At 40.6% G+C, this 19,105-nt stretch overlaps 1 protein-coding gene across 1 annotated transcript in view; it reads right to left on the bottom strand.

Moving 5' to 3' along the window:
• The window catches only part of plekhh2 (pleckstrin homology domain containing, family H (with MyTH4 domain) member 2), a 107,533-nt gene that overhangs the window by 46,016 nt on the left and 42,412 nt on the right, over nucleotides 1–19,105 (bottom strand). The window contains exons 5-13 of the mRNA XM_067988801.1: nucleotides 17,510–17,593; nucleotides 16,893–16,974; nucleotides 14,684–14,845; nucleotides 12,415–13,412; nucleotides 9,755–9,830; nucleotides 7,376–7,470; nucleotides 3,810–3,960; nucleotides 1,257–1,396; nucleotides 17–127 (exon numbers count right to left, since the gene is read on the bottom strand). Coding sequence (XP_067844902.1) covers nucleotides 17–127; nucleotides 1,257–1,396; nucleotides 3,810–3,960; nucleotides 7,376–7,470; nucleotides 9,755–9,830; nucleotides 12,415–13,412; nucleotides 14,684–14,845; nucleotides 16,893–16,974; nucleotides 17,510–17,593 — 1,899 coding nt within the window. The remainder of the gene's footprint in view (nucleotides 1–16; nucleotides 128–1,256; nucleotides 1,397–3,809; nucleotides 3,961–7,375; nucleotides 7,471–9,754; nucleotides 9,831–12,414; nucleotides 13,413–14,683; nucleotides 14,846–16,892; nucleotides 16,975–17,509; nucleotides 17,594–19,105) is intronic.

Consider the following 19,105-nt stretch of genomic DNA (forward strand, 5'->3'; position numbering starts at 1 on the left):
TACTTTTCTTACTTACTGGTGATTTGTAGTACTGCAATTCACCACCTTTAAGGACAAACCATCGCCGTTTCCATGTTTTCACTTTTCCTCCCATTTTTAACAAATATCCAGACTTTTCTAAAGGTTCCTGTACAAGAAATCAGTGTGTCTTTTGATTATTACTGTGTTATTTAAAGACTGCTTAGTGTGGTTATTTTTCCAATTCACATTCATAAACGGATTTGAAACTAAGCAAGTTTTAGTGGGGCACATTTTTCTGTCCATTTGATATTTTTGCATGCAGAGAGAGCGGAGCCTAATTGATTGTAAAAGGTAACATCTCTTGTACTTTATGAAATAAGGGTTCTTTATTTGGAAGGTAGGATATTCTTTAGAAAAATTGATGAAATTTTTGAGAGAAATCCTGTTTTCGTCTGACAAGAAATTTCTGTATATTTGTGTGGATCTCAAAATTTCCAACCAAAGCCATCAGGACAAAGATGCACTCTTCTGTCCTATCTTAATTCTAATGGGTCAATAGACTGAAAAAGAAGCGATTGCTCAAGTAAGGTTATTTTACCCAAAATATGCATTTGAAGAAAATAACAGAACTCTCTGAGTTTCTTTAAGCATGTCAAGCAGCACTCAAACCCAGCAGTTCATTTCTGCCATTTGAATGGTGACGTGCAAAAGAAGATGTAACTCTACATAGAACAACATTAATGAACAATGCAGGGTAAAACTCCTTTATGGTTGAAGCCAACTAACATTTTGAACAGTAAGTATAGACAGTGAGCCTTTAATCTAACAATAATGTTTTGCAGGGGAAAAAAAATGGGCCGCATGTACTTCAAGTCTTGCTCGTAGTTTCCTTCCACTGGCAATGAAGGACAGAGGGGGAAAACATTGGGAGTTGCAAGCTTTGTGGGTGTAAGCAAACTTACTCCAGGAGTGTTGTAGGCTATTCGATCATAGTCAACCATAGCTGAGCCTAATTCTGTCCTTGTTCAATGACCACAAACACACAATTTTGAGCAAGGGTCACTGGATGGCAAACAGGATTGAGGAATGGCTGATTTCCTCCTACCCAAGCCTGTAGTATTGAGGCCAGATGCAGTACTCTCATGGTGGGCTGGGGTAAGATGAATAAACTCAGCACAGGTAAGGGATCAAACGTGGAACCTTTCTAATTTGAACGGCTCAGTACTGCACCAGGCAGTACATTTACTTGCTGTACTAGTGAGTGGAATTCAGACTTGATTAGGATAAAGACTTACATTTTTCCCACTGTCAATGGAATGGGAAGAACATGTTTTTGGAAGCTTCTGCTCTGGCTCAGAACATTCTGTGTCTGTAGAGTATGCATCTGGTGGAATGGCATAATCACTTTCTGAGGTCATAGAGGACATTGATACACCTGTTCAAAATATGTATGCAATATTTTCATTATTATTTATACAAATAGCATACTTATTAAAAGATTTGTTTTGGACACAAAATACAATAGCATCCCCATCAAAAGTTCAAAGGCTTGAGACACAGGAATGTTTCTCACTTAAGCCCAGGCATCCACTGGGAACAAGTTTTGTTGCTCTCAACTATTGGACCTAGAAAAAGTGCTGCGCCATACCATGCCTGGATGTTTCACCTCAGATTTAGGGGAAGGTCAGCTATTTTTGTTTTTCAAACTGGAAATGCCCCTTCAGTTGCTCTCAGTTAAAGGAGGGCATGTGAAGGCTTGTGGCATCATGCGGAGACAAAGAAGTAAACAGAATATAAAATCTTAAGCCAGTATGGGCCATGCACATCGTTCCCCCTTTATTGTTTTACATATTTAAGCAGGGCTTTATTCAAACTTTGATGTTTTGTGTTCTGATCTAGGGTGAAATATGAAATCAAGCACAGATGCATTTTGTGCTGGCAATGAGAATGATTTTGTGACTGCAGAGCTCTTCATACTCAGTGTAGTAATATTATCCGGGTTTAGGAATGTTTGGGAGTGATTTTGTTTCATGATGTATTTTAATCTAAAAGTTTTCGCTCAGAAAATATTAATCCAAAATTAAGCAAAACCTATGTTTAGTTATCTATTTTTAGAATTTTCATGGGGACAATGTCTTTAGCGCACCCAAAGGATAGTGCAACTATATGTCATTACATATTGGTATTTTGCATATTGGTGTTGTTCCCTTAGTCCTTATTACCCCCTTCCCACTTCAATCTCAACTCTGTGCAGTAGCATCCATAGTAACATAGGAACAGGACTATACTATTCAGCCCCTTGACCCTGTTCTGCCAATAAATTAGATCATGCCTGATCTGCACCTCAACGCCATTTACCAGCATTTGATTCATATCCCTTGATACCCTTACCTAACAAAATCTGTTGATCTCAGTCTTGAAATTTTCAATTGACCCAACATCCACAGCCATTTGAGGGAGAGAGTTCCAGATTTCAACTATCTTTTATGTGAAAAAGTGCTACCCTCCTGAATGGCCTTGCTCTAATTTTAAGATTGTGCCCCTTTATTCTGGATTCCCCCAACAGATGAAATAGTTCTCTGTATCTACCCTATCGAATCTTTTCATCATTTTAAACACCTCGATTAGATCATCCCTCAACCTTCTAAGCACAAGGCAATATGAACCAAGTTTATCCTCATAACTTAACCCTTTGAGTTCAGATATCATTCTGGTCAATCTGCTCTGTACCCCTCCATTTGCAGTAATAGTGGTGCATTAGTGTGGTGCTTGTGTCCTAGAACTGCATTTCACACAAGTGAACAATATTTTTAACTTATCACCAATATTGCAAAGTTTTAAGATGGAGCCTGTTTATATTGAACTTCGAGATATTCAGTATATCAATGTATCAAGATTTGTGTGTAGCCCAGTCCCTAGCATCAAATTTTATTGACCTTTATTTTGATACACCCACTTAGCTTTACTCACCTGCTCTCAACCAAATATTGTTCTCTTGTGCTATCCAGCAGGATATCCTGTTCTCCCAGGCTGTTACATGAACTTTAGCTGTGTTCCTAAACTTGACTCAATTTGGCCAGTATAAATGTTGTGATTCCTGTCTATATAATTCTCCAGCGATGATCTGCCACTGTCCTGTCTCCAAGTTTCAGATAGTGTATGAAATGTTGAGTGTGAGCCCAGGAATTGGAACAGCTAGCACTATTCATACTATGGGATGCATCTGTTTGAATTTGGTGGGCCCAGCAGCATAGGAAATGTCTAGTCTCAGTATTGTTCCCTCATTGGTGGATAAATTTGCACTTACTGGGGTTCATGAGTAGAAGACCACTGCTGGAAAATAATGCAGGCAGCTACTGGGTAGGAACACAGTATAGACACGTGTTGCAGCCATCAGAATGGAGGACTGGCTGTAAAGTCCAGGAGAATGGACCCAGGAACAGAAGTCTTGATATTTCAAAGGTTATTTGCCAACCTCCTTGGACTTCAAAATTTTGAGATTCCACTGTAATTATTACGTGCCACTCATTTGAAACACATAACGTGATACAAAGGGTTAAATGAAGCACATGGAGGCATGTGTCATTAAGAATGTGTCATGCCATTACTTTGAAGATCATTGTGTTTTATTACTATGCTAAGTAATGTGAAGTTCAGTGAAAGTGTTCATTTACTGTGGATTTTGGAATTGTTCTTAGCCAATCAGATCTGATCTCCACCCCTAATTGTAACCTAACGATTAACTGTCAATAGGTTAATAGGAATGTCTTAGCCAAATAATTTGTTTACATTGATTCTCATTTTTTCATTTATCTACATGCTCTTTACAAATATAAAGGAAACCTCACCTCGTTTCATGGCCCGTGGACTGCTGGGACTACTGCCTTTGCGGGAGTCTGATCCTGTCATTGAAGTCCTGGAACTTCCTCTAGAGCTGTCACTTTCTTCAGTTTCGGAAGACTCATCTGACAAAGGGCTGGTACTGATCTGAGTTGCTTTCTGAGAGATTTAAGGACATTTCTATAAATCAACTTTATATTTTAGCATGTGTTAAAATGTTACAATACATGCGGCAGAATTTCCCCCTTCTTAGAATGCATTAACAATTTAACATACATCTCTATGAATGTAGGAAAGGGCCATTTAAACAACTGAAGCAAATTTTATTAGGTCACTAGTGGTTCGACCCTCGGCAGAAAAGAAGTTGAATCCTATGGATCAATGGGATACGCTGCAACTAAAGGGTAAGAAAAACCACTGTGGGTGCAATTCCTTCTGATCGCCTTGCGTAGCTTTCCTTTGATATTTCTAGGGAAAAGGAATGGGTTTATGATTTAATTAAAATACCAGCCCGCATTTATTAATGAAGCATGCTATATAAATGCAATTTCTTCCTTTTTTCTTTATGTTGCTACAGACAGTAACAAGAGGAACACATCCCCACAAGTTCTAAGAGGATCGATTTGGTCTTCACGGGAACTTAGTGGTAAATTTTCATTCAGCATTGGTAGTGAGGAATCTTGTTCACCGCCAACATGCACCAAAAAATGGACAAGATTAGGAAACTGCTGTGTGGAGAACTGCAGGCTGAACCTACAAATTTATGGGGGTTTCTGGCTGCCTTAGGCAGAAAAGCGTTAATATCGCTTTATTTTAAAATGTTGTTATGGGGACCATGGAGTCGTAGGATGTACCTCAGAATTGATTCAGAAACTCAAATGCAAATTAGTTAAATTGGTTAAACAGATGATATTAAACTACTGTGGGCAGTTGAATCTGTTGAAGCAACCAAGGATCTACAAAAGGAATTAGGTAAAATCTGCAAATGAGCAAAGCAGTGGCAGATGAAATTTAATGCAAACAAGTGTAAAGTACCGCACATTGGTAGAAAGAACAGTCATTATATGCACATCGTGGGTGGTGCATAATTAGCTAAAGGTGCAACTGAAAAGGATCTAGGGGTGATTGTAAAATTGGTATTTAACACGTTTAATTATTGTAGAGCAGCAGTAAACAAAGCAAAGAGAATGCTGAACAATATTGCTGAACCAGTAAATTATAAATCAGAGGATGATATGCTTATAGGAATGTATTTTTCACTTCTGCACTCACCGATCTAATTCCCTTTTAAAAGATTTTATGAACTCTGCTTCAACAATGGTTTGCAGCAGAGAATGTCACATTCTAACTGCTCTCAGTGTAAAGAATTTTAATTCCTTAAGTTTCTGTCCTCCCATTACTGTGTTACCGATCAGTGGAAACAATCTATCACTATTTACCCTATTGTAACCCTTCATAATCTTCAAGACCTCTATCAGGTCACCTTAAACCCTCTCAGCTGCAACTTCTCAAGTCTTTCTTCATAACCTTAACATCCGGATTATCATTCTAAATTGTATTATGCTGGTCAGTTTACACCTTGAGTACTGCTTATAATTTTGGTCACCAACACACAGGGAAACAGTCAGGTCATGGAGACAACGCAGAGAAGAGCCACTCGACTGAATCCTTGGCCTCGATTTTAAACCAGCCCCCCGCCCCCCAGACAGGCAGGAAAGAGTCGGACAAGGGGTTAAAATCCTAAAGCTGTAGATCCCGCCTCCAAGCCTCCGCATTCCCGGCTGCTGTAGGGGTATTCCTGCTCAAGGAGTCCTTGGGCCTCCCCAACCCCAGCATCCCCTAATCTTCCATTCAAAGAAAACCCCAGAATCCCCCTCACACCGCGATGCGAGGGAATCCCCTCCAGCAACTGACTTCCAAGGACCGTTATCACGGGTCCCCGGCTGCACCAAATTCCATTCATGACCTCCCCCGCTTCTTATAAAAGGGGGGCCTAAAACACAAAAAAAAATTTTTTAAAACCTGGCTACACTTCCATCCCACACTCCTGAGCTGAGCAAAAAAAAAATTCCACTCCTGTCAATTGGTCAATCTGGCCGGGTGTTGGGCGGGACTCTGCAAATATTTATCCCAATGAGGCCCTGCTGTTAAAATCGGCGAGGCCTCCACTTTCCTGACCTTGGCGGGTTTGTCATCCGCTGCTAGGCTCCCACTCACCCTTTCCACCCCCTCTGTAAAAATCGAGGCCTTATTGTCAGAGGACTGACTTATCAGGAAAGACTGGAGAAAGTGGGACTCTTTAACCTTGAAAGCGGATGACTAAAGGAGGGGCTTACAGAAATAATCAAGATATTAAATGGTATTGAAAATGTAAATCAGGAGCACTACTTCAAGGTTAGCAAAGGAATTAGATCAAGGGGTCATGGAGTAAAACCGGAGAAAGGTGAATTTAGGACAAATTTCAGAAGGAACTTTTTCACTCAAAGAATGATTAACATTGGGGATGATGTTCTGGTGGTAGAGGCTTTCAGCTAGGGGATGGTACATTGGGTATAGGCAAGGGAAAGGGCATGAAGGTAGTTGAAGAGACAAATAAGGACAATAATGTTGTTACTCATTTTTGCAAAAAATAAATCATAAATGATATATTCCTTTCCACTGAATCACGATGTACATGGGAACAACTTCCATGAAGGAAAATGCACCAAAGATAGTTACAATGGAGATGAACTAGATCTTTGAGAAGAATGAGTTCTGGGAGAGTTTCAAAAGTGTGATCTTTGTATCAATGGTTTTATCTAAATGCTGCAGATTTAAAATAGTTCCAACTCAGATTGGTTTTGTAATGATTGTGATGAAAATGCATTCTCACAGTCATCCTTGATTATACATCTACTCCACACAATTAACTGTAAAGGTTCACCTATCCACGCACCAAACCAGGACAATGGCCTTGGAGGGGGTGCAGCGCAAATTCACCAGAATGATATCATGGCTAAAAGGGTTAAATAATTAGGACAGGTTGCATAGACTAGGCTTGAATTTAGAAGATAAAGGGGTGATCTAATTGAGGTGTTTAAGATGATTAAAGAATTTGGTAGGGTAGATAGGGAGAAACTATTTCCTCTGTGGGGTAGTCCAGACAAGGGGCATAACCTTAAAATAAGAGCTAGGCCTTTCAGGGGTGATGTCAGAATGCACTTCTTCACACAAATGGAAGTGGAAATCTGGACCTCCCTCCCACAAAAAGCTGTTGAGGCTAGGTCAATTGAAAATTTCAAAACTGAGATTGATAATTTTTTGTTACAGAACCAAGGCGGGTAGATTGAATTAAGGTGCAGATCAGCCATGATCTAATTGAATGGTGGAACAGGCTTAAGGGACTGAATGGCTTACTCCTGTTCCTATGTTCTTAATGTAAGGAATTTAAACATCTGGCAAGTATGTCATAGTAAGAACTTTAGCTAATAATTCTGATAAGAAATAGCACAATAAGAGGCAATGGTCGACACTCACAACTCCTTTAGTCTAAAATATTTATAGGTGTGATCATGGTGTTAAGATGCACACTCACCCCTTTCAAAGTAGTGTAAACTGGAGAGGTCATACTCTTATAAATCAAGCTGGTATAGGATCCTGATGTTGAATATGAAGACATAAAGCTAGTGCCTAGGAAACAATGAATATTATTTATGCATAGCTTTTGGATGTCAATCAACTTATATATTAAAGTTCTTCATATAAACACATTACACAGTTATCTAATAAAAAACAAGGGACTTTTTTTTTAAACAGAAACTCTCCTTTTCTACCAATGAGCTTCTTGGAAGAGGATTAGTTAGGCTTAGTTTGTATATACATGGGCCAGTACAGACCAGGAAGGTTCCTGGTTTGATCCCTGATCTGTTCTGATTTAGCTGATCTCACTTGAGACAACCAGAGTAGGAGCTAAAAAAAAGATTGCTCTGCTGTTGTCCCTCCTTTGGGAGACTATAAGATTATTATTTCTACAGAAACTGCAAATTATTATTATATGCGCATAATGCATATATTGTAATGGCTAATATAGAAATGCATCTACGCAATTTTTATGCAGACATATAGGGGTTAATTTTACCTGAGAGCAGGATCAGTGCGGGCGGAGCTGAGGCAAATGGGAAACCGATTTTAACTTCCAGGCCTTATCTGCATGCTTGACGTCAGTCTCCCACCCAGTAGGGGGTGGGGGGAGACCGAGATTTCAGGTGGCAGGAGGCTGCTGCCAGGGATCTGATGGAATGGTCCCCGGTGCTAGGGTAAGTGTACAGGAAGGAGGCAGGGTATACATTGCGGTTGGAGGATTGGAAGGGAAGCCTAGGGCAGGGGAGGATCAAGATTTTCTTGTGGGGCCTGGAAACTTATCTTTCTGGGCCTCTTCTGGCCCCTGCTCCTCTTCCCGACGAATTTGGCCTGACAAGAAAGTCATGAGGGCTTACCTGCGCAGGCACGGGGTTCAGATTGCAGTCAGGCCCTGGCGACATCACTGGAGCCCAATCTGGATATTTAAAGCACCCTACTGGCTTCCAATGATTATCCTGCAGGCCTGCACATTAATATTTGGATCCGAAGGGGGTAGGGTACTCAGGGCATTTTAACTGCCTGCCCGCCCGCCCGGTTTACATCGAGGGGGGAGGTTAAAATTCCCCCATAAAATCTACATGTAGATGAACAGACTAATATAATTAAAAATAGTGTAATACAAAAGTCAGAACTGAATAAATTTACAGACAAATCAAAAGGTTGAGTGGTGGGGATGTGCGGAGGAGAGTAAAGGAATCAACACAATCACACACACTATCATTAGTACTATTTGCAAATAAGTGCATACATACAATTTCTAAAAAAGTAAAATACAAAAGGAATTGACAGAAACAATCTTTAGGAAATGCATCATTCCCCAAGTTGTAAATTGATAAACTCCTTCAAAATTTTCCATGCTTTCCAAAGTAGTTGACTTCAAGGGTTTGGAAATAACTCCAGGAAGTTTCAGTCACAAACTTCAGATAGAAGAAGTGCCTTCCGATTGACCGTGGGAATGTTCCATACTTATCTCATGTACCTATGGCCAATAGGAAGGACCTTATTCCAGCTGAGATGAATGCCAGCTAAAACTTTAAAAGAATTTTGGGAGGAAGGAGGCAATAATGGCAGTCATTGGCCCACTGCAATGTAGGACTTTTAGAGGTATGTATTAACATATTCAAACAGCCAGCAAGCAGATTGTATCCATCTATATTGGTGCAAGACAATGGTGGACCAGAAGAATTCCCAAATGGGCTAGATTCAGCCCGCAGGCTGCACACTGCCACTGTAACACCTGAAAAATAAAATTGTATGCCATGGCGTATGCCTGCCTACATTCTGGAGGTAACAGTCGAGGTATTACATCAATCTCACTGACCTAGGGAGGAAAAGGAAACAGTCAGGTTTCCTGCTCCTGATCAGTATTCAATGAGCCTTGCTGGAACCTTTGTCCATGTGAATGTCAGGTGAGAGCAGGATTGGAGTCCGCTGTGATGCTCCGTTAGGTCGGTTAGCGTGACAACACTAACAGTTCAGGCTCACACAAAGAATGGCCACTTGGGTGGAGGACTATTGGCATCCATGGAATTGTACCCCAGCAAGGGTCATTGGCTTCAGCAGAAGAGGTGAGAAGAGAGTCAAGGGAAAAGAAAGGATTATTGCAGTGGATGAATCTTTTCTTTAAACTAATGCTGTAAGGCACATCAGCAAGGCCACTGGTTTAGTTTTTCAAAGGAAAATGGATGGAATCTTGGAATGCAGTCTCTAAAACACCAGTAAAGTTGATAGAATCCCAAGTAATAAAACAGAATTCTGTGAACCAGTGGCCTTGCACATAATGGGTTAGTCCACTAGATTGAAAGCACTTCTCCCTCATATATAAAATACTTACATTTGTTACTTGGGTCCATACAAAAGGCCTCTGACATTCTCATACCTGACTTGGCTACTGCATAAATCCTGCTTTCCTGGATTAAAAAGATAAAAGAACATCTTGAATGCTTGTCTATGTAAATATAGGGGACAGAATATCTCTTAATACCATTGCACTGTGACTCAAGCTACAGAACCAAAAACTACAAGAAAAACTTTTATGCCAGGACCAAAATATGAACAGCAGTTTTCAGAACAAGATGCACAGCAAAATGACCTTTATTTATCTCCAATTTCTTTCTCCTCTCGTGATGGCACTGGCAAATGTAGGGATAAAAGGATATGAACAGCACCAGCCCTCTAGTACCTCATTTACATGGCCATTCTTTATAGGGAGTGGTCAGCAGGCTATTTGAACTTTAGTGGGGTAATCACATCTAAGCCTGATTTTGCCTTTAGCCAACTTTCAACCATGTGCACTTTCTGGCAGGAGTCTCTGGATAGCAGTAAGCAGCATGAATCTTAGCTAATTTTCTTTCCCTTCCTAACCTAGAGACACTCAGGCCTTACCAGCCATCCTGGCTGAGATCAATGAACTCAGCACAGATTAATGATTGAATCTGGGTCCTTTCTCGTCAATAAGGCTCAATCATATACCATGCAGTACATTTATTTTTTGAGCCATCAGAGTGCTGCAAAAAATCTTTCATAATTAGAATGAATAATTTATAGTAGAAAAAGGAATTTGTACTCTACTCAAATGTATATTCAATTCCATATAACATGTCATCCTCATATGAGTATCGCTATACTAATTAAAGGATGAGCTATTGTGATCTCTCTAGTACAAAGTGATAGTCTTAATTAGTTGATACAATAATTTCATATATTTCAACAGATTGTGCCATTTCATCTTGAATGGGTTAACAGCAACCACAACTGACAAAAGTAGATACAGTGCAATGCCATAGATACATAGAACATAGATGTACATGGTACTATCTGGTATTTTATTTTGCTGGTATTGGTTAAGAGGTTAGGATGATCTGGCAGACAGTGTTCAACTCTTGACCAGAGTTCAAATCCTCGTACTGACTGTCACTTGTACTCATATGAGTACAAGTTCTCTTGTTTTAGGTTGAGGTTTTCAGAGGGAGAAAAAGGTGAACTGGAGGTGGTGGGGTAATTTCCCTTCCCTCACAACTGGTGCTTGCTGCCTGTGAGCTATTTGGCTGTGATGCTCCCACAGTAAGATCAAGAAGTACCACCGCTGATCTGCGGAGATTTCGAAGGGCTGGATGGTCTTGGTTTGGCAACTGTAGATGGTGAATGCAAGTGTGGAGTGAGGGGAGGGAAACTAAATTAGCTTTTCCATTTTTTCTTTCCAAATCTAGATCCTCAGTGGAATCCCGCTGGAGATAAGGGCTGAGATACATTCTACCTCATCCACCTTTCCACCCTCCAGATAGGTTCTATTGATTGCCAAAAAATCTGGGCAATGCTATTTATTAATATTGTTAAGAATACTCCCAGCACCATCTAGTACAGTTACAATTTAAACACCAACCACATAGCAACAGAAGAAAGGCTAATTTCTCCTCCAGTCTGAAGGGTGGAAGAAGTCATACTGCACAGCAGATGGTATCACCAAAGTGCATTCACAAAGCTTGAATCCCCTTGATGACTTTGCTGAAGTACATTCCAGTGAGGCTCCATTTAGCTGTTTCTCCTTCAGATTGTTAGAGCATCAACATGGTATGCCATAGGATGTAGGTTTGTGCCTGTGATCCATTACACATTTCAGTTGTGCCACTGAAGGGAAGTTCCAAGCAAACACCAGTTGCTTTACAACAGAGAGACAGGGAGGAAAATAGAATGGAGAGTAACTGTGTTCTGCAATTGATCACTAAAGTTTAGTGTGGTCAGAACAAATTGTAACGGTTTAGCCAAGGTCTACAGTGTAGCCTAAGAGGCAGACAAGCTAAATAGAAGAGACTGCATGGGAAGAGGTGGTCTGTGAAACCTTAATCCAACTGCTTTATATGATATCAGAAAAAAAAGAACATAGCTTAGGTGATTTATTGGTCATCTGAACCCCATAATTTAATTATAGTTTGTAATCTCTAATATTTTTTCTAAAATATGTATTTTGTTTGTAGTTTTTCCTGGTGCCGCTGCTATTTTCCTAATGCCGTTGAATAGTGACATAAAATGATGAGATTTCACGGAATATTGGGTTCTTTCAGATGGTGAAAAGTAATTCCCCATCCTCCATATACAGTAATGTAAAGGAATGCTGCAAATCTAAGCAGAGTTTACTATTTGAATATGCTGCACCATGGCAGATGGCAAATGTGTGAGTAAAATTTATAATAGGGACAGTGCTTTTTATGCATAAAGATGTATTACTAGATAGACTAACACCTGTGTGTTCTGGTGGGGTGAATTGAGAAAAAATATCAGCAATTCTTCAAAATGTTTTCAGATTGCCTAACTCGAGTAAATACACCAGTCTGGTCTGATGTGAATTAGTTCAGATCTTTGAGATCAACTGGGCTGTATTGTTGAAGCTGTCAGAGCAATGCCAGATTACATTTTTCAAAACATCTATGAAACTTTTCATTTCACAAATGAAGCACTAACTGCTATTCATCACTAGATCACAGCAATAAGAGTTACCCAGGAAGGGAATCTGTGCAGAGGAGGAGTTGGCGGTTTGATGTTGGGAATTTTGCCTGTGGTGTCTCCTGTTTCTGGTTGCTCCTCTCTGATGTGGGCTTCAGTTAAATCATACAAAAACATTCCCTCATCATTGCCGGTTTCCATTTTCTCCAGAATATCATGTTCACCTTCAGTGATATCGATGTCGGTCTCTTGGTGGCGCATTGGCCTCACCATACTAATAGCATTTCGGTTTCTGCCAAACAGATGATCAGTACTTAATTGAGGTTGGCTAAAATGCTTCTTTGCTTTGGCCACGCTTACACTAAATACATTAGGAGTCCTTAATTTTGGAGGTGTTAAGTTAGAGAAGGAGTTTGCCTCAATTAAGGAGGAATGCATGGACTGGGTACTGGTGGCCGTTGTAGAGGGTAGGTGTTTTGGTGTAAGTGCTGGTGTTAGAATTGGACTTGGAGTATTTGTTTCACTAGATGATGATGAAGAATCTAGCCGTTGGGATTCAAATTTCTTGTTTAACTCATCAGAGGAACTATCATGGTCCATTCTTTTAATCAGTATTTTTGAGCTCATTATTATGCTTGGAAAATGGTCCACTGCCTGTAGCTTTTCAGTGTTTGGAACTGCATTTTGTAAGGGTAGTTTTTGCTCATCCTTGTGAACTACTACACCCTCATCATCAAAGGCAGAGTTGCTGTCGTCAGATGCTGTCAAATAGGTGTCACTTCCTATGTGACTAAGGCTAATGCCTCCTTCTGATGTGTGATTGGATAGGCTTGACAAACATTTGGAATTTAGCCGGTTTTTCCTCTCTTCATCAGAACTGCCATCACTCAAAGACATAAAAGCTGGGCCTTCTTCTTTTGGTAAAAGCTGGTGGCTAGTCAGTCCTTTTCTACCTTGTAGTTCGGGTACGCAGATGTTTTGAGAAAGGCACCTTTGACTGGTTTCAGAATTTTGAATGGAATTCATTTGGGGCCTCTTGTTCATTTCCTTTTCTGAAAAAGATAAATAATCAAGTCACATTATGTCCATACTTTTTTAAATCACTTGATATGACATAGGTTGGTGCACTGATCCATTGGGTTAGCCAAAAAAATGTGCCATAAGAGGGTGGGATGTAGGTTCATGCATTCCTTCCCCACACTTTGAGTTCCTAATCTCAAATGTACTGAGGGAGGCACTGAGTACAGCTACAGAGAGGGAGGGGAAATCAGTGGCGGTGTCATTCTTAGGCTGCTCTCCTCAAATACTTCCTACTGGCTGACTTTAGAAAGTAGATCAATTTGACCTCTCAGCTGCATGTGGTGAAAGCTACAGAAAGACCAAGAATGAGAACCCAAGAAAAAACAAGGATGACAAAAGGTCATTCAGCCCATTGCTACTTATCCTAGGCCCGAGACTAACAAGTAGGTGCCTAGAAAGGCACAGCTTGTGTGCCTGGAGGAGCAGGAGTGCTTCCCCCAGGCCCAACAAGCCTACCTGCGCCGACCGCCCCCCCCCCCCCCACTCCGATCGCGGCCCCCCGACCCCCGATCATGGCCCCCCTGATCACGGACATCCCCCTCCTCCCCCTGACCCTGATCCCCCGACCCCAATCTTCCCCCTCACTCCGAACCTCCGACCCCCCATCCTCTCCCTCAACGATTGTGGACCCCCGCAATGTTCCCCCAATCCCGACACCCCCCCCCACCGTGACTGACCCCCAATCCCATTCCCCATGACTCACGGCCCCGTGCCCACCCATGCCCCTGTGCCCACCCATGTCGCCGTGCCCCCTCCATCCATACAAAGACTTACTTGTAGACATACCTGAACACGATCTCTCCCTGGCTAGTCTCCCGTCTGACTTACACCAGCTGTTAAATCAGACCAGTCAGTCGGACGGGAAACTGACAAAAAAGAATAAAAGACGTCCTTACGTCAAAATCGTAAGGACATCCGGGAAACCCGTACTAATGGGTTTCCCGACATCAATTTGAACTGCCCCCCTGCCACCTTCCCGGCTCAGCTTTAAAATTGAGCCCATTATCTTTTTGGATTTCCTGGAAAGACTGTAAACAAACTACCCTGAGGATTCAATATAGTTTTTTTTTAAATTCTCTAGAATGAAAACATTTAAAGGGATAAACTGAAGAAAGCCTGTGTTCATTTTCATAAGTGAAACATATGTTTAAAATTTTTATGTTTGTAAATGTGTCAGGATTTTCCAGCCAGCTGAACTTGCTTTATTGTACATTTTACAATAATTTAAAAAGATTCCACCCACCTGTAAATTTTGTGTCCAGTAACCCAACTTCAAGGGTATTCTGCTGAAGACTTCTGGGGTTTCCTTTAAAGTATCCAAAAGTTAGGCTGCTAAGCCGCTGTGCTTCCCCTGATGTTTTGCTTAAGTCAGATGATGACTTTTGTCCTCGACTCCCTGTTAGGGCTGAAAGACGACAGACAAGGCACCTGTTATCTAAGTATGAGTCTAGATGATTCCTGACTGCAGTGTAAAAGTGATCTTATTTCCCAAGAGGTGAAAATAGTAGATTTCCTGGTATTAGTGGTGGACACGAGTTCAGTGCTGCCCAGGATCCGTATTTTCCACTCAGACAAAAGGGGGATGGGTACCAGGTTTGTGCTCAGCAAGGTGATGGACTTTAACGGTGAAGAATAGAACATCTCCAGCTTTTGCACCTAGCACCAGCAGCAGGCATTCCCACCTTAGGGTTACCATTGATGTACAGTAAGGTTTCCTCTACTCCAGAGGTTCTCAAAGTGAGATATGTGTCTTCCTAGTGAGGCACTGGCCTGTCCCAGCAGAGGCAAGGGCAGGACATTACTGGCACACTCATGTGCATGTGAGGATTTTGTATGTAAAAAACGGACATCATGAAAACAAAACTCGACAGTTTGAGTGCGACTGTGGATTCTTAACAGTCAATCAATACATAGTCAAATGTCTGAGCAGGTCAGTGAGCCACGCTGGCTGAAATTATATTGTAGATCCCAACTTAAACCATGCCTGGGCATCTTGGTATGATATTTGTATTTTAATTTTCCCCTAAATATGGACTGGGGTGGGGTAATTCATTCAAAGTGACTTCAGAACACAATTTGGGATTCTGCTTATCCTTCATCTTAATGTGATTAAGTCATAAACAAGCCAAGTATTTAGAATGCTAGTGATTTTAGAAAATAGAAATAAGGCAACTTTTTAAGAAAAAGTAATTGCTATAATGTGTTTTGTGATCCTAGAGACATTAGTTTCAATCATCAGCTAAACTAGATTTATCTATAACCTAGCAGTCTAAACAAGCCAATGACACTACATATCCTAACACCCGACTCTTAGGTCCATGGAAATGGCTTCTAAGGCTGTCAAACTTGGATCATCAGACAATGCTCACAGGCCTGAATCCACGGATTAGAATCCAACCACAAGTGTGATTAGTCTCAGTGGGTATTAAACGGATCGTCAATTACCACTTTACAGCAACATTTGTCAGCTACAATTGGTGCTGAATGACAGCTCCGGTTATCCTGGTCTTGACCGGCAGCACTACTGCAATGGGAAATGTTATAAGTGGCTAGTCCCCACAGTGTAGAGAGATACTGAACAAGTGTTTAAGCAGAAACAAGATGACCATGGCAGAACATGTATATTTATTAGGAGCAGTGTAGGCCAAAAAAAGTTTTATTGCAAGTTAAGATATTAATGTGATATTCAACTTAGGCACTGAAATTTTGGCCTGGAATTTCCTGGAAAGTCGTTACGTGTAAGAGCGGAGTTGTATCATTTTCTTCTGAGGAAGCTTTGTGTGCAACTGATTTACACTCGTTTTATGTTGAAACATCACTACGTGTGAATTTCCTCAATTGTTTGCATCACTCGCGAGTTATGTCCACCGATACCCTCTGCCGCTCACTTACATAGCTCCTCCCTCGTACAAACGACCAGCTCACGTGAGTTTCCAGGATTTACGGGAATGAGGCACTACACTTAAACAAAGTGCTGTCGGTCTCAGTGCACCTGAAAATTTTCACACCCCTGGCTCCCCCCATGCATTCAGAAGGACTAAGCAGCTGGAATGGCCTTCGCAATGGGTGTACCCTTGTTCTGCATAATGATGGAAAAGGAAGAGGAACAACAGAAGCAAGAGGCTTTGAGAGTGTGGCGCCATGGCAGAAGACAGCTGCCCAATATATTGCTGGCGCTGCATCTGCGTTTGGTTTAATGCCGGTATGTACGTTCTGGCGTAGGAAAATGAGTTCCACAGGCAAGATAGTCATAAAAACGGATGTAAATTTCAGTGTAATTTTAGCGTAAGTTGGATCGAGAAAATTCCAGCCTGTCAATTTCAGTGAAGAACTATGGGGAAATAGACATGATCCAGACATCTGGGATAATTGCCCTATTTTTATAATATACTGGTAATGATGCTGAATTTATTCAGTGAATCATGAATACCTTGGAAGAACTTGGCTTTTACCTTGTAACTTGGTCTGAAGGATTTGGATGTGTTCCACCTGTTGCTGGTTGGTAACTTTAAAATTCTGATTTTCAGTTTCAAGCTATGAGCAAGGAGAGGAAATTAATTTGATATTAAATCCTATATATCTCTCTACACTTAAAACACAGAAAAGTGAGAAAGATAAAAACCTTTGGTTTACCTAAAATGCTTATCAAAAATTCCATTGCACAACAATACTAACTTTATTCTCTTGAATCACTAACATTGTAAATACAGTAATTCTTGAGCCGGTCTCTATTCATGATATGCTTCTATCAATATAAATATCCTCATGAATAGAAAACAGTAATATAATTAAGTTCATATGAAATGTCACATAAGACGCATATAACTTTTGCTAATGTGAAATTATGTAAACTTTTGGGGGGATTTTTGTTCAATGGGCTTAGCAATAATTTTCAATTTTACAATGAGCAGTTTAGTGCAGCTTGGAATACATTTTCCAAAACAGAGCAACTTAAAAAAAATGCATATGCGCTATGTAATTCAAACATTCCAAAAAGAAAAAGTTAGAAACAATCAAATGCAAAACTGCATTTCCACAAATAGTTCAATATGCAGCAACAGTTAGGTACCTCCTGAAGCTTCATTGTCACCCAATCCTTGATTTTAGTTGCTTTCTCTTCTATTATTTTGGCCTCCTGTATTCGTAGCTGTTTCTGAAACCCAAAAACGTATTGTCAACCTTCTGTAAATAGGTAAGTATTTCAGTGCAACAGAACACATTGATAGTAGGTAAGCAAAGGTAAAATTGAACGCCTCAGAAACAGGTATGGGTTATTTCATATGAACATACACGAGGGAGTACAAGACGAATATTTGTGGGGCATGATGGAATCATCAGATGATGCTCTTTTTGGAGTATAGTAAAGTGGTTTTGGTGCATTGTAATATCCTTATAATGTGCTATATTAATTATACAAATCTTTTAAATTACTATATTTAGTGTAATAATCTAGGTTTTACCGAGTGGAATGTGTGTTTTGTGAGCATTTATCAAAGAAGAAATATACGCACAAATGTTCACTTGAACTATAATCAAACTCAGATAGATTTTACTTATATCATAGATGTTCCAGTTCTAGGTTTTAAAGCTGAAGTAGGTAACTCAAACAGCACTGTTTCTTACCCATGCTGCTTGGTGTGAACGAAACAACTATAGAGAACAGTAGTGCAATCTGCAGCGATTTTGCTTATGCTAAAAGGAACATGAGTTAAGAACCACTGTCAGTTGAACTTCATGCTGCATACTCCTAAGCATAAGACAAAGCTAGTCCAGGAAGCAGTTTCACCTATCTACTTTTAATTATGTTGAGGAGCATGTACAGGTGTGAATAGATATTTATCAGCACAAGCTTGCTTACTCCCCAGTGTTTTAGACCTGGGACTTGGTGGGCTAAGGAAGTGTGAAATTATGTACTTCCCCCCCCACTAGCTACATGTGGTAGAATATATATATTTTGAAAATTCAATTTGAGTCAATTTTACTTCAGAATTCAGTTTGACTATATTACTCATCTCTGCTACCTGGACATGTCTTTGACTCACAAATGCTGTCATTAAAACAGAATTAAAGTTCCCCTGAAAGCTCAGTTGGTAAAGCCAGCATACATAGGAACATAGGAACAGGAGTAGGCCATTCAGCCCCTCGTGCCTGCTCCGCCATTTGATAAGATCATGGCTGATCTGTGATCTAACTCCATATACCTGCCTTTGGCCCATATCCCTTAATACAACATAGCCACAAAGGCCAGAAGGTCCATGGTCATGTCCGAGGAGGTACTGAATTAACTGATCTCAACAGGGTTGGCAGCAAGGGTGTTACAATTGGCCTTAAAGCCTCTGCATTAGGGAGGGGAAGATCAGCCAGTGTCCCCAATCTTGATCACTATTCGTAGCCTCTAATGGAAGCTGTGCATGTGTGCACCTCAGTTGCGGATAGGAACTGGTTTAGCTGTGATACCTTTCACAATCAAATACCCTGCCAACACTTATATCTGGTCTGAAACACGAGAAATGGCCACTTGAACAAGATATCTGAGAGCAACTGGCACCCCAGCAAAATTCAGCACCTTCAGGGGCAGTAGCAATAAAATAAATAAATGGAAAAAGAATGGGAGTAATTTTGACTTAGGCCAATAGTGTAAAATGGGTGATACATCTCTGTCCGT

The sequence above is a fragment of the Heptranchias perlo genome, chromosome 8, assembly GCF_035084215.1.
Source record: "Heptranchias perlo isolate sHepPer1 chromosome 8, sHepPer1.hap1, whole genome shotgun sequence".
Lineage (NCBI taxonomy): Eukaryota > Metazoa > Chordata > Chondrichthyes > Hexanchiformes > Hexanchidae > Heptranchias > Heptranchias perlo.